At 53.5% G+C, this 14,732-nt stretch overlaps 1 protein-coding gene across 1 annotated transcript; it reads left to right on the forward strand.

Moving 5' to 3' along the window:
- The first annotated feature begins 9 nt into the window (after window positions 1-9).
- Window positions 10-14,456, forward strand: ERLIN1 (ER lipid raft associated 1). The gene is given in 13 exon segments (XM_064429887.1): window positions 10-111; window positions 1,377-1,525; window positions 2,553-2,634; window positions 2,972-3,018; window positions 6,505-6,566; window positions 7,803-7,928; window positions 8,803-8,876; window positions 9,309-9,367; window positions 10,221-10,312; window positions 10,783-10,872; window positions 11,140-11,219; window positions 11,387-11,530; window positions 11,532-14,456. Coding segments are annotated over 13 exon segments (1,179 nt in total). The 5' UTR covers window positions 10-36; the 3' UTR covers window positions 11,631-14,456.
- Window positions 14,457-14,732: the final 276 nt, after the last annotated feature.

Below are 14,732 nucleotides of genomic sequence, written 5' to 3' on the forward strand. Positions count from 1 at the left end.
GGTGACGTCATCAACCCGCGCCGACGCGGCGCGCCCATGGTGCTGCGCGCCGGCGCGCGTGCGCGGCGGGGGTGGGAGCGCGGCCTCGGCAGCACGTGGGGAACGGGACAGGTACGGGATAAGGGATCGGGATAGGGGAACGGGACAGGTACGGGATAAGGGATCGGGATAAGGGATCGGGATAGGGGATCGGGATGAGGGATCGGGATAAGGGAACGGGATAAGAGAACGGGACAGGGAACGGGATAAGGGAACGAGGTACGGATCGGGATAAAGGAACGGGATAAAGGTATGGGACAGAGATTGGACTAAGGAAACGGGATTGTGTTAAAGGAATGGGACTGGGATTGGGATAAGGGAACGGGATTGGCATAAAGGATAGGGATTGGGATAAAAGAATGGGACAGGGATTGAGATGGAGGATCGGGATAAAGGAACGGGACAGGTACAGGACAGGTACGGGACAGGTATTGCGTTAAAGGACTGGGATAAAGGAACGGGGCAGGGATTACGATAAACTATAGGGACAGGACAGGACAGGGATTGGGATAAAGCCTAGGGCGAGCTGCGGGACGGGGATTGGGGTAAAGGAACGGGACAAGTGCAGGATAGGGATATGGGCGGGACAGGGGAGCACGGGGAGAGGGGTGGGGATTGGGACAGGAATGGGACGAGGGAGCACAGGGATAGAGGTGGGGATTGGGACAGGAATGGGACGGGGGAGCACGGGGAGAGGGGCCGGGCCGGGCGGTCCCTCTGGGCAGCCCCGGTGCGACCCTGTCCCTGTCCCATCCCTGCCCCTGTCCCTGTTGCTCTCCCTGTCCCTGTCCTGTCCGTATCCCTACCCCTGTCCCAATCCCTGTCCCTGTCTCTGACCCGTCCTGGTCCCTGTCCCGTCTGCCTCTGTCCCATCCCTATCCCTGTCCCGTCCCTGTCCCCTGTCCTTTGTCCCCTGTCCTGTCCCGGTCCCGGTCCCTGTTGCTGTCCCTGTACCCGTCCCTGCCCCTGTCCCGGTCCTGTCCCTGCCCCTGTCCCCTGTCCCTGCCTCTGTCCCTGTCCTGTCCCTATCCTGGTCCCGGTCCCTGTTGCTGTCCCTGTCCCGTCCCAGTCCCTGTCCCTGTCCCCCTCCCTGTCCCGATCCCGTCGTTCCCGGTCCGTGCCGGTGTGTGGCGGCGGTCCGGCCGCCGGGCGGTGTGAGGGCCGTGCTCAGGCCGGTGCTCAGGGCGGTGTGAGGGCGGTGCTGAAGCCGTGCTGAGGGCGGTGTGGGGCCAGTGTTCAGGGCGGTGTGAGGGCGGTGCTGAAGCCGTGCTGAGGGCGGTGTGGGGCCAGTGTTCAGGCCGGTGTGAGGCCGTGCTGAGGCCGTGCTGTGCCGGCAGGGCCCGCGGAGCCCCGGCGCGGGAGGGGATGCGAGCATGGCCATGGCCCAGGCCGGCGCCGCGGCCGCCGCTGCCACCGGGCTCCTGGTCTTCCTGCTCTACTCCGCCATCCACAGGGTCGAGGAGGGACACCTGGCCGTGTACTACAGGTACCCTACCCCGGCATTGCCCCCTCCGCTTTCCCCCGTGAGGGCAGCCCTTGTTCTTGCTGCTGCCATCACCGAGCCCTTGTGTGCCTGGGTCTCTGAGCTGCCTCTCCTGTCTCTCCTTCCTCCCTGCCCTTCTCACAAACTGATTCCAGAGCTCTGGCTCTGTCCTGCCTTCTCGCATCTGTTGATCTCCCGCTGTGTTGGTGCTTTGGAATGTTCTCCCTGCCCTTCCCACTCAGCGCACAAAAAAATTGAAAGTAAAAATGTTCTTTGTGGAATAGAGCACAATAAATTCTGTAAAGGCCTAGAGACTTCGCCACTTGAGGAAAAAATGAGTACAGAGGTTGCAGTTTTGTTGTTCGTTTGCACAGAACTGTATTCTACTTAAGACAAAATGCAACTTTGTGCAGTGGGGGAGAGCTAAACAAAAGCAGCCTGTTTAATGTGCATGCTAACAGCATCCACAGAAGAGAAGAGGAGAGACTGAGGGCTGAAGGAAAGAGCACTCTGCAAAATGTGTAGCACTTGGGGACACTGCATGTTCCTGGGGAGGGGGTGACACCTCTGCCAGCTTTTGCTTCAGAGAGTTGGCTGGGGCACATTTGAGGTCTCTCCCCCAGTTCCCTTTAACCACAGTCCTGTGAGCATTAACACCCCAGGGGGTTTGCTCTGGGTGAGGGGCTGTGCCAAAACCCAAACTGGCGGCATCACATCCACGGCTGCATTTTCCCATGGTTACCAGAGAACTATTTAGAGGAGAGATCAGTGTTCTTGCAGCTCTGTGCAGTGTTGCAGTGCTGGGAGGGTTTAGCAATAGCTGCCTGCTCCAAGAGTTAAAGGCTTCATGGAAAGTTGCAGCAGGCAAAGGTCGGGTGCACTCAGCCCCTTTGCTGGGGAATTGCTGGTGAATTTAGCACACTGATGCAATTCTTTGTGACCCCTGGCAGTTTGAGCTGTCCCTGCTTGTCCTCAAAGCCAGTCCTGGCTGTTTGCCACCTCCTGAGCCTGTTTTCCTCCCTCTCCTCAGGGGTGGAGCGTTGCTGACCAGCCCGAGCGGCCCTGGCTACCACATCATGCTCCCGTTCATCACCACCTTCAAATCCGTGCAGGTCAGTGCCCTCTCCCTCCCTGGGGAGCCAGGACTCCTGGAAAGCTCTCCCCACCATGTGTGTGTGTGTGACACTGCTGGGACTGGCAGCGTCCTGCTCAGGGAGGACACTCCACGTTTGTGCCTGTCACTGTTCCCCTGGATCACCACATTCCAGAGCAGGGAAGCAGGCACAGCATCCCCCAAAGGGCAGGGGAGGAGAAGCTTTGCCTTCTGCCCACGCCTGCAGGCATCACCAGAGAGGCCAAGGACAGGGTTTTGGCTCTGTGGTGCCACTGTGGGGGTCTGGGCCTTCCTGGGAGTCAGGTGTGTGAGCGCTGGCTGTCTTTGTGTTGCAGACCACGCTGCAGACTGATGAAGTGAAGAATGTGCCTTGTGGGACAAGGTATGGCCTCCACTTGTATTTCTTCTAGATGCATTCCCTGGGGTCTTTTGCAGTGCTGGGACACAGGGATTGGGAAGTAAAGGCATAAATTAATCCCAAATGTACACTCTGTAACAGAACAGGGGGGAATGCTGGCTCTTGCTGGAGCTGCTGTTCAGAGGATGTTTGCATTTATTGTGATGTTATCTTGAATTTTTCTGGGCTTCTCCCCTCAGTTACTCTGAAACCCCATTGCTTGTGCAATGAGGGATATTTGCATTTATTGTGATGTTATCTTGAATTTTTCTGGGCTTCTCCCCTCAGCTGACACTCAGACACCCCGTTGCTTGTGCTTTGCTCAGACTGGTGATTTGCACTCTGAGTCTTGTGGCTGATACAGGTGCTGACCCCAGCAGTGGGCAGAAGGAAAGAGGGAGTGGCAATCCTCCTGATGGGAGGGAGTTCATTTCCAAATGAAATTCCTGCTTCGTAATCAGGCTGATTCTGTCAGCACAGACCTGCTTGAGTTGTGACAAGCAGGAGGAGAGGGCTGGTTGAGTTGGGTTACAGATCCTGTTGTGTTGGTTCATCCACAAGTTCAAGTGATGACTCTTCAGGGTAAAAAAAAAACCTGGTGATTCTCCTTGTCTTTTATGTTCAGGGTCCTCAACAAAATTTCTGTTTAAAAAAATCAGTGGTGGCTGGAGTGGTGACACACAGTGACCACTTGAAATTAAAATGTGAATGTTAGTGGCAATGTTAATAAAACAGAATTAATTTTGGTCGGGTTTAACCCATATTAACTTTCTTGGAGTTGTTCAGCATCAGACATCACTGGGGCTTAAATATTACCATAAAGGTCTCATGGTTTTAATTTCAGATCTCACAGGTTTTTCAGGAGTGTCTGTAAATAATGTTAGTGATCAGTGCTGCAGCTTTCACAGAATCACAAAATGGTTTGGGTGGGAAGGGACCTTAAAGCCTACACAGTGCCACCCCTGCCATGGACAGGGACACCTTCCACTGTCCCAGGCTGCTCCCAGCCCTGTCCAGCCTGGCCTTGGGCACTGCCAGGGATCCAGGGGCAGCCACAGCTGCTCTGGGCACCCTGTGCCAGGGCCTGCCCATCCTGCCAGCCAAGAATTTTTTCCATATATCTCACCTAAATTTCCCCTGTCAGTCTGAACCCGTTCCCCCTTCTCCTGTCACTTCAGGGCCTTGTCCAAAGTCCTTTTGTGGTGAGGTAAACAAGATCAAAAGATCAAAGGTGGAGGCCAAAACCAGCCTTACACATTCTGTGCTTCTATGATTTAGGAGCTAAAAATGAAGCTCCTGTTGAATTTCAGTGTTGCAGGTGGTTGGGAAGGTGCTGGCAGTAAAAATGGGATTTAAACCAGCAGAAGTTAATTATTATCTCAGTTAATAATTGAAGGCACTCCTGACCAAAGGTCCCAGTAGCCCTGTCCATTGCCCAGGTGTTGCTGCAGGAGCCTTTCAGCTGGCTGCATTTGGGATCCAAAGTCTGCAGCTGCTGGTGCCAGAGCTTTGCATCCACATTTCCATAGGAAAACATGAGCTTATAAATAACAAATGGAACACACCTGCACTGTCACTGTCCCAGTTCAAAGTCTGCTGCCAGAACAGATCCTAAACAGTTCCAGGGTTTGTGTTTACATATTAAACAATCAGATTTTGAAGGCTGGGTTTCTCTTTATATCCCTGTTCCCTCTGTCCTTATCTATATTGGGAAGCTTCTGAGTGTCTGTGTGGGTGTCCCATCCCCAGTTTTTGCCTCACCTGTCTTGTTTGTACCTGGCAGCATTCAGTGAATACATTAAATAGAGATTTTAAACCCTGAGTTGGATTCTGACTTGTCTGAGGCTTTCCAAGGTCTTCCTGCTACCTGTGTCCATCTCCATTCCCTGGATGCTGTCTCCTTGTCCTGTCAGGTCAGGCAGCACTGCTGCCTGATTATGCCTAAAATTCTCCCAAGTGCACAAAGTCTGTGTCCTGTTATGGGTTTCTCCTTGTTCTCTCTCCCTGCAGGCTTTGGGGTCTGAGTGGCTCCTGTTTCCTCAAAGCCACTGCACAACCAGCAGGACTGATAACATGTCCTTATCCCCCAGCACACCACAGAAACACTTAAGAGTTATTCATAACCATGGAGTAACAGTGGGTAACATCCCACTTACTGTCCCAGACTGGCTGAGATCTCTGACAGGGTTTGCTGTGGAAGGTGGTGCTGGAGTCAGGCAGCCCTCAGGGGCCTGAGGTGCCATTTCAGACCCTTTCCTGCCAGGGAGGTGATGTGATGAGGCCTGGTAGGATCAGGGTGTTGCAAACACTCTCCTTTTCTTTCTGACATCCCTTTAAAATTGAAGTACCAGGTTTGCAGCAGACCAGGTCCATCCATCACCAGTGGTTTTAGCTCATAGTTGTCATGGAGCAGGTTTGGAGCAAGCACAGGAGGGGTTGGGAAGCCTTTTCCAAAAGAACACAGACACAGGCAAGTTCAGGTTGTTTTGTTTTTTTTTCTGCAGACTTGGCTTTGAGCTGCCAGAGATCAAGATCTGCAAAATAAGAAAGGAGTTTGTCGTGGGGGATATGTTTGAGTTAAAACATCACAGAGACTGAGTTTGGGAATGTGGGAGTTGCACTGCCAGGAATGAGCTGTCTCTAAACAGTTCCTGCTGAAGCTTCTGCTCTGTGATATGCCTTTGTCCCAAGGACATCACAGCAGGAGTATTCTGCTTTAAAATTAGGCTCTCAAGAGACTTAGAGCTGCTGAAAGTTAAGGGGTTTTTTCTTCCTTGTAGAGTTTGTGCTTTTCTCTGGTGTTACAGGTACCCAGGGGTGGGCATGGCTTTCTGAAAGGCACACCAGTAGGAGCAGAGGCTGGGGACAAGCTGGCCTCTGATTGCCCCTTTCCCTGCCATCTTTTCCTGGGGAGAGGATTGCCTGCAGGCTGCCTCTGCTGAACTGCTTGTGGTGCTCCTGGAGAGCACCAGGGGACACTGGAGCTGGGAGCATGGATTGAAGTCTGCCATGTGCTTTGTTCCTTCCTTCTCCTGGGCCTTGCCAAGCTCCTGCTGCAGTCAGTGATTGGGAATTAAACCAAGGGCTTTTTCTGTTTACCATGTGTTGCTCCCAGAAGAGCTGAGGTGTGTCTGCATTTGGTGGCAGGTGTCACCTGCTGTCCTTGCTGCCTTCTCCTCTGCTTTCCTGAGAGCTGCAGCTGCATTCCTGTTCAGAAAAGCTTTGCTTTGGCTGGTTGAGTAGGATATCAGAAATGGGAAAGTGCTTTGCAGGTTTGCTGGATTTGTGCAGAGAGGACTGGGATTCGCTGTCATCTCATTGCAAAATGCCCAGAATATTGTAAAAGAGGGATGGAGATGCCTTTCCTTTAAATCTGTTAACTGTTAGAAGAGGGATAAATATGCCTTTGCTTTAAATCTGTTAAGTGTAGCAGCTGCAGTGGTCGCTGATGAAGTCTCTTTTCCCTTGCAGTGGTGGTGTTATGATCTACATTGACCGAATAGAAGTTGTGAATAAGCTGGCCCCATATGCAGGTATTTCCCATCCTGGTTCAGCAGGCACAGCTGTGGCTGTCTTCACTCATCCTGGGGCAGCTCTGTCTTGGTTTGCAGGACTTCCCTTTTCCATGCCTGGAAAAGTTCCTGTCTCAGGAACTTCCCTGTCTGTTTCCATTTCTTGTTACCCTTCAGCTCCTGGTCCTGTAGTGTTGATCCCAGGTGCTTCCAGCTCAGCTCCTGAGAAAATTGCAGAGACAGAACCTATGGAGGAGCCTCTTACCTCCTTGTTTCACCACCCCAGAGACACAGACAGCTTGTTTTTGTTCAGCAGTACAGCTTAGTGCAAAACTCCAGCACTGCTGAGGCACTGGAGGGTGAATTCCTGATGTAATTCATAGAGTCATGGAGGGGTTTGGGCTGGAAAGGACCTTAAAGCTCAGTCCATCCCAACCCCTGCCATGGGCAAGGACACCTTCCACTATCCCAGGATGCTCCAAGCCCCATCCAACCTGGCTTGGACATTTCCAGGCATGCAGGGGCAGCCACAGCTTCTCTGGGCACCCTGTGCCAGGGCCTGCCCACCCTCACAACCAAGAATTTATTCCATTTATCTCACCTAAATTTCCCCTCTGTCAGTTTGAACCCATTCCCTGTGTCTTGTCGCTCCTGTTCCTGTTGCAGGGTCCCTCTCCAGCTCCCCTGTGTCCCTTCAGGCCCTGGAAGGAGCTGTGAGGTCTCCACACACCCTTCCCTTCTCCAGGCTGAGCATTCCCAGCTCTCCCACAGGGAGAAGATGCTCCAGACCCCTCAGCATCTCCATGGGCACCTCTGGACCTGCTCCAACAGTTCCATCCCTCCTTATGTGGGGGGAAAGTGGGCCAGAACTGTGCACAGGTTCCAGGTGGGCTCACAGCAGGAGCAGAGGCAGAGAATCCCCTCCTTTGACCTGCTGGCCATGTTTCTTTTGGTGCAGGATCTGGGTGGTTTAAATAATGGGAGTGATCCTTGTTCTCACTTTTCAGCAGTGCCTGCTCCTGTGCAGGCAGGTCCTGCTGAGGCTTTGCTGTTTCATTTGTGTATGCAGATGATAAAACAGGACCAGGCAGTACATCCTGCCATGGAGTTGTGCAATCCCAGCAGCACCTGACAGCTGGGCAGGGCAGCTGTGGCTTTGGCTACCCAAGTCCTGAAAGCCCTGTCCCAGTGCTGCTCTCCTTCCCTGACATCCTGCCAGGTGCCAGTGGTGACCTGTGGTGCTTCTCCCTTCCCCAGTGTACGACATCGTGAGGAATTACACCGCAGACTACGACAAGACCTTGATCTTCAACAAAATCCACCACGAGCTGAACCAGTTCTGCAGTGCCCACACCCTGCAGGAGGTGTACATCGAGCTCTTTGGTAAGTGCATGGCAGCTGGGTGATCCCAGCTGGGATGCCACTGGAATATCCTACAGGATATTGCACCCTTGGACCACACTGCTCCTGTGCTGCAGTTGCAGTGTAGGATCCAGCTCCTTTTACATCCATCTGCCACTTCCCTGTAACTTCAGTGACTCAGGTGTCTCTGTCTTTCCCCATCTGCATGTGGGAATTTGATTTCAGTCTTTTTCCACTTTTTTTTTTAGGATTCACAAAGCAGCCACTCTGCTCTTGTGTGTGCAGTGATGCCTGTGGCCTTCACTGTGACAGTGGATTTGTCTTGTTCTGCTTTTAATCCCCTACTCTGTTTCTGAATTCACTCCTGTACTTTCACAGCTTCCTTCTGGCTGTCTCTGGCAAGTGAGAGCTGGAAGGTTTTTCACAGGGAGGTAGCAGTGTTTCAGGAATTAGCACAGGTCATACTCCCCTTGGTGGGCCTGTGCCCCAAAGACAGAACAGGTTCTGTTCCCTCTTGAGTGGCTGAGCAGGGCAAAAATGGCAGATAAAAGGTTGTCAGAATTTTAATATTAATGTACTCCAAGTCCAAGTGCTAAGAGGGAATAGACTTCTACCACAAGCTCTGAGTATTCTTTCTTGCTGAAAGCCATTTGCACTTACTTCAGATGACTCAAATCCATCAACAGCTTTTCTAGACAGCAGCACTTGAGTCTCCTTTTGGGAATGTTTTTCAGGGGGCCTAGGAAGGGAAACAATGTACTGAATGTCTCAGGAGGCATCCTTATCTTACACTCCAGAGTTACCTGCTCTTCAAGGCCTGCTTGCTCTTTGCCACACAAGCTGTGGGGAAAAACATGATAAACCAGCTGGTCTCTCTTTTGTCCTCCAAACACAGATCAGATAGATGAGAACCTGAAGTTGGCCCTGCAGAAAGACCTCAATGTCATGGCACCAGGTCTCACTATCCAGGTGGGTTGTGACCTCTCAATAGTGAGGGATTTAAAAAGATGAAGAAAGACTTTTTGCCAAAGCCTGCAGTGACAGGACAAGGGACAACAGTTTTAAACTGAAAGATGAATGTTTTGTGCTCAGGGGGATGAGGCCCTGGCACAGGGTGCCCAGAGAAGCTATGGCTGCCCCTGGATCCCTGGAAATGTCCAAAGCCAGCTTGGATGAGGCTTGGAGCCTCTGCCCCTGGTGGGAGTGTGGGTTGGAATGGATGACAGGAAATGGGAATGTGGGACACCTCTGGGACAGTGACCATGCTCAGCTGTGTTGCACAGGAGGATTAGGCACCACAGTCCACAGCACTGCGGCTGCTTTTGCAGAGAGATGTCTTGGTTATTCAGATTGCATCAAAGTGTTTCATTTGAAATGTGCTCCCTTTTTCTGCTCTCACAGGCCGTGCGTGTTACAAAACCCAAAATTCCAGAGGCCATCCGAAGAAACTTTGAGCTAATGTGAGTAGCTGGGCATAAAATTGCATTAATTGCTTTTGAGGGTGCTGCACAGGCACAGTGCTGTTGGAAAGCTCTTCCCTGGTGCTCAGGGAATGAGAGCTGAGCTCCAGGCAGTGTGTGCTTGTGCCTTTGTTTTCCATTTCCATACTGAAATCAGGACTCAGGGGTGTTGATGTCTTGCCCATAAGCTCCTCTCCAAGATCTCTGGGATGCCTTTGGGTAGAAGGAGATGCTGTTAGGTCTCAACCTTTTGCTGAGCAAGCCCAGCTCCCAGCCCACATTGCCCTGCTCCTTGTCCTGAGGGCCTCAGACTGGACTTGAATCCAGATGTGGCCAGATGGAGAGGGGGATGATCCCTTCCTCTGGCCTGTGTGGGCTCATACAGTGCAGACAGAGCCAGTCCCCGAGGCTGTGAGCAGGGAGCTGGCAGCTGACTGGCCTCTTGTCTCCTGGGATGCAGAGCTGGTCTATCAATGATTGGAGAGACGGGGAAGGCATTGAGATGGTCAAAGAATCCCAATTTATTGTGAAGTACAGCTGCTTATATACTTATTCTAGGAAGATTGGTAATGTTTTACTACAGTGACTGGGTTAATCATCACATAATCAAACTTACATATTTTAAACATCTCTTGCTTGCAGAAGTTGATGTAATTTTCTTTTTCCAGTAAACCAGTCTGAAATTGAATCTTCTTGCAATCTTGATTTAATTCTCAAAGTTCTGTTTGCTCTTGCCAAGGCATTTTGTTTATCACATCTCTTATGCTAATAAGGTCCAAAGTACTCCCTGTTTTGTGTTCCCCAATACTGCTCCTCATTCCCTTTCCCCAGGATAACACTTCTGCCCTTGCAGGGAGGCTGAGAAGACCAAGCTGCTGATTGCAGCCCAGAGGCAGAAGGTGGTGGAGAAGGAGGCAGAGACAGACAGGAAGAAAGCACTCATAGGTAATGGCACCAGCAGGGGCTCAGTCTCCATTCCTGCCTTCCCTGCTAAGCTGGGGCAGCACATTGCCTTCCATCACTGGCATCTCCATGAGGGAGACTCAGCCAGGCTGCACAAGCAGTTGTTTTGAACATCTGGGTGACAATCCTACAGCAGCAGAGCGGGGAGCACCTCTGTCCTGCAGCAGGGATGGAGGAAATCACTCTGCTGGAAAAGCTGCTTGGGCTTGGAGCTCCATGTTCCTGTGCCAGAGGGATCACACTTCCAAACAGGATGTCAGCTCTGCAGACACCAGCATGGTGTTTTCTTCCTGTAACTGCTGCTTGGAGCACAGACTGGCACTGAGTGGGAAGGGAGGGAGCAGGGAGCCAGCTCCTGGTGTGGCAGACCCTGCAGCCAGGTGCTGGGGTCAGGGTGCTGGTGCTCAAGGCCTGAGAAGTGAATTTCCCAGCTGAGCCCTTTGTGATTGCAGAGGCAGAGAAGGCTGCACAGGTGGCCAGGATCCACTACCAGCAGAAGATCATGGAGAAGGAAACGGAGAAGCGGATTTCTGAGATTGAAGGTGAGCACACTGCTGGGGCTCTGCTGGCTGGGGTGGTGACCTCAGACCTGCAGAAGTCATCGAGGGTGCTGCAGGGGTGCAGGGCTGTGCACTGGGATCATTCCCTGTGCATGGAACTCCAGGAAGCTGCAGGGCAGGTGCAGGGCCAGCCAGGCTGCTGACTCCTGGGTCAGCTGGTCCCCATGGGGTGAGGGCTCAGGTGCTCAGTGTGATATGGGCCATTCACTTCCTAATGCTTTCTTTCATGTCCCTCTGCTGCTGTGTTAGATGCTGCATTCCTGGCAAGAGAGAAGGCAAAAGCTGATGCAGAGTACTACACTGCTCGGAAGCTGGCTGACTCCAACAAGGTGAGCTCTGGGAAGCTGCAAGTTACTGCTTCAGCTGCAAGTGGTCAGCACTGGGAAAACGCTGCATCTGACAGCCCACACCCCATGAGGGGCTGCCTGACATGAAATGTAATGCTGCAGGGCTCAGAAAGTTGTCTCTTAGCATCTCTGGTTTCTGTTTTTTGCAGCTGAAGCTGACCCCTGAGTATCTGGAGCTGATGAAGTACCAGGCCATAGCTGCCAACAGCAAGCTCTACTTCGGCGACCGCATCCCCGGCGTGTTCCTGGATTCCTGTGCCTTCCAGCAGGCCGGCCTGAGGACTGCCCACCAAACCAGCCTTCCTGCACAGGAAACCCCAGAGAGGCCTGGAGAAAGCCCCCTGCGAGGCGAGGAGAGCAGTGGCTGAGGGAGGCAGAAGGAGCCCGGTGTAGCTCCGAGCGAGCCCGGCTGTGCCCGGGGACGAGGCCCTGTGCCGCTGGGGCGGATGCAGCACCTGCCTGCCTGGACATCTTGTGTATAGGTGGCAGTTGGGTTGATTTTCTTCTAGCAACAGATTGCAAGGGCTCTGCCTCTTCTGTTTCTCCCCCTGTTAAATTGGTGCTTCCAAAGGAGGGATAATCCTGTACTAACATACCTATACTGGAATATTAAACGACAGACAGCAGGAAAGCCTCCCGGGGTAGGTGCAGTTATTTAGCAGGAGTTGCTCTGCAGGAAGGAGATGTGGCTTTGAGTGCTGTGTTGCTGCACACTGGTCATTGCTCAGCACTCCTGGCTGAGGCTGAGTGAAGAGGAGGTTCCCTCATCCTGCTGCTGAAGCTTTGCTTGGTGAAGGTTTCTGCTGACGTGGTCTCGCTCTCCTCAAGGACTCCAGTGGAGTGGACTCTCCTTGGCCAGCGTGTTCCTGCTGGGGGCGAGGAGTGGTTTGCTGTGGAATAGCTTATGGGAGTAGGATCTGCACAGCCTTGATATTCCTGCAGACAGCAGTGCCAGATAACAACTTGGAGGAAGCAACCTCTGAAGGGATTGTGTGACCCCTCTCCAAGCAAGAGTCTTGCACTGGCTGCCTGGGACTGACTGTGGTGTTCCCACTGTGGGGCTGAGTCCCACTGCCTCCTAAACCAGACTTTCAGGAGCACCTCGGAGCAGCTCTTTGGGAAGAGAGCCTGGCAAGTCTTTGCTCAGATTCCACCCTCCCTGCAAGTCATTCACCAAAAACCAGGGCTGAGTTTCCACTGCTGTGCCATGCTGGCAAAGTGAAGGGGAAGAGAAGAGTGAAAGGACCCTGCTGTGCAGCAGAGCAGATGTTTGACACTTCAGCTGCAAAGTAGGTGAGGCATTGCTGCTCTTCCATGCAAAATCCACTGCTCCAGGAAGTGGCAGCTGCTTTGTATGTCCTTCAACAGCCATGGCAAGGAGTGTGTCCCTGGGCCTCTCATCCCTGGCCAGGCTTGCTGGCAGATGGATCTTGTGTCCTGATCTGTGCTGTGATATATCCCACCCTGCTCCTGGTGTGCCGTGGCAGGGTGAGGGAGAGCTGCCTGGGGCGGGGGGAATCTGCTGGGACAAACCTGCTTTCTGCTTTCCCTCCTTCCTCCCCCTGCTTGTGAGTCTGTGCTTGCTTTTAGGACCTGCTCCTCCTCGTGCTCTTTGAGGATCTGGGGTGCAACACCTGGGGAAGCAGCTGGGAGGAGCTGGAATGCCATCCTCCAGCTGGGAGCACCCCAGCACTGCCTGCTGCATGCTCAGAGTCCTGTGCATCATGTCCTGTCCCCTCAGAGCAGCCATGCCAGCCTTGGAGGAGCTGGGGGATGGTGACACTCCTGGCACTCATCCTGTTGGGATCTTCTGTCCCTGGCTCCGCCTGCAGCCTCCTGGCCAGGGGAGGGATGTGTTTAGCTTGTGCCATTGAGAAACATCCAACCCAAAGCAGCTTTGCCTGTGCTGTGGTGTCCCCAGAGGAGCTGTGTGGACTCTGCATGCTGTGTCCCCACCCTGTGTGGCTGGGTTTCAGGGGTGGCAGTGTCTCCAGCAGCACACGGTGTCTCCTGCTGTCTCTGCTCCTGTCCTGGCTGCTCTCCTCCATCTCTGGGGCACAGCAGGGTTGTGTTGGCCCTGCCCCTTCTGCAGGGTGTGATACGTAACTGTGGGACTTTGCAGCAGTTTCAGGCGGTCTTTCTTGTCCTCTGTCTGCCTGCAAACTCCCAAGGCTCAGCTGATGCTCTGCTCCAGGATCCCAGCTCCTCTTCCAACCCAGCCATGGCAGGAGCCAGGCACCAGGGCACCAGGGCAGAGAGGGGTGGCAGTGTGTTCTGTAGTGTTTGAAATGTTTTCTGGAAGTGCTGCTTGGCTTGCAGGGTCTCTTTTTTTCCTGTGGGATGGCTTTGATGGAGCAGTGTAGTCTCATCTCTGCCCTGCCACCTCCTCAGTGTTCTGGCAGTCCCTTGGCACAGACCTCCCCTCACCCCAGCAGCACCCCTTTGGTTGGATTTTGGGATGAGGGCAGGCTTTATAGGCTAGAAGCACTGCTGGAGGGAATGATGGCAGGAATGTGGTCTCCATGATTTTCTTCATGTGTTACTGGGATTGGGCACACTGGGCATCAGGAATGGCTGGACAGAGTAGCTTCTGCCAGCCTGGAAGTGACAAGGGCAGAGGGGAACTGCTGGGAGCAATAACCAGGCAGTTCACAGCTCCCCTGCAGTGATCAGAGCAAGATGTCCATGCAGGGAGCAGGAAAGCCTGCCAGGCCAGTGCAGGAAGAGCTGCTCCCCTTTGGATCCCAGCCTTGCTGTGCCTCCCTGCGCCATGACTTTGCCTCCAGTGGCTGTCACTGGCTCAGTGTCCCTCTGTATGCATCAGCCACCTCCCCACGTGGTCTGAGGGACCCCAGGGGATGCTCCCGTGGTCCCAGCTCCTGCAGCAGCATGTGTGATGCCCAGTGCCTTCTGCAGCAGCCCCCTCCCCTGCTTCCCCAGCCCCTGCTGCAGCAGCCCCAGCGTGTGCAGGAGGGGCTGGCCACGGCTTTGGCACCCTTACTGCCCTCTGAGCCCCAGCTGTGAGCAGGGACATGGCTGCAGCTGGGATTTTGGGATGGAACTGGCTTTTTTCTCCTCTCCCATGGCCTATGTGGCCCTGTGACTAAAGGGGTCTGCCCCTGGATGCACATCTCCTTAAGGAAACACGATACATCCGGTCAGGTTTACATTCACAGTTAAGTTCTTTTGATAAAGCAGAATAAAATTATTTTGTTACCATTTTTTGGGATGGTTTTATGTGTCCTAGGGCTGGTGGCACATGAAGTGGGGGGACCCCTCTGCCTGTCCCCTGCAGCAGCACTGCATGGTGTGGATGTCAGCTGCAGCGAGTGCCACCCTGGGAGCTGTGCTCCAAGCCAGCCACAGGCAGGATGGTGCTGAGCATGAGGGGACTCCCTGCAGCATCCTGGGGCAGCCTGGCTCTGCGTGGCTGGCAGAATGTGCTGCACTTCAGCCCCTGTGGCTCTGGCACTGGACTGGGGAGCTCAGCTCCAC

This window comes from Passer domesticus, chromosome 8, assembly GCF_036417665.1.
Source record: "Passer domesticus isolate bPasDom1 chromosome 8, bPasDom1.hap1, whole genome shotgun sequence".
NCBI lineage: Eukaryota > Metazoa > Chordata > Aves > Passeriformes > Passeridae > Passer > Passer domesticus.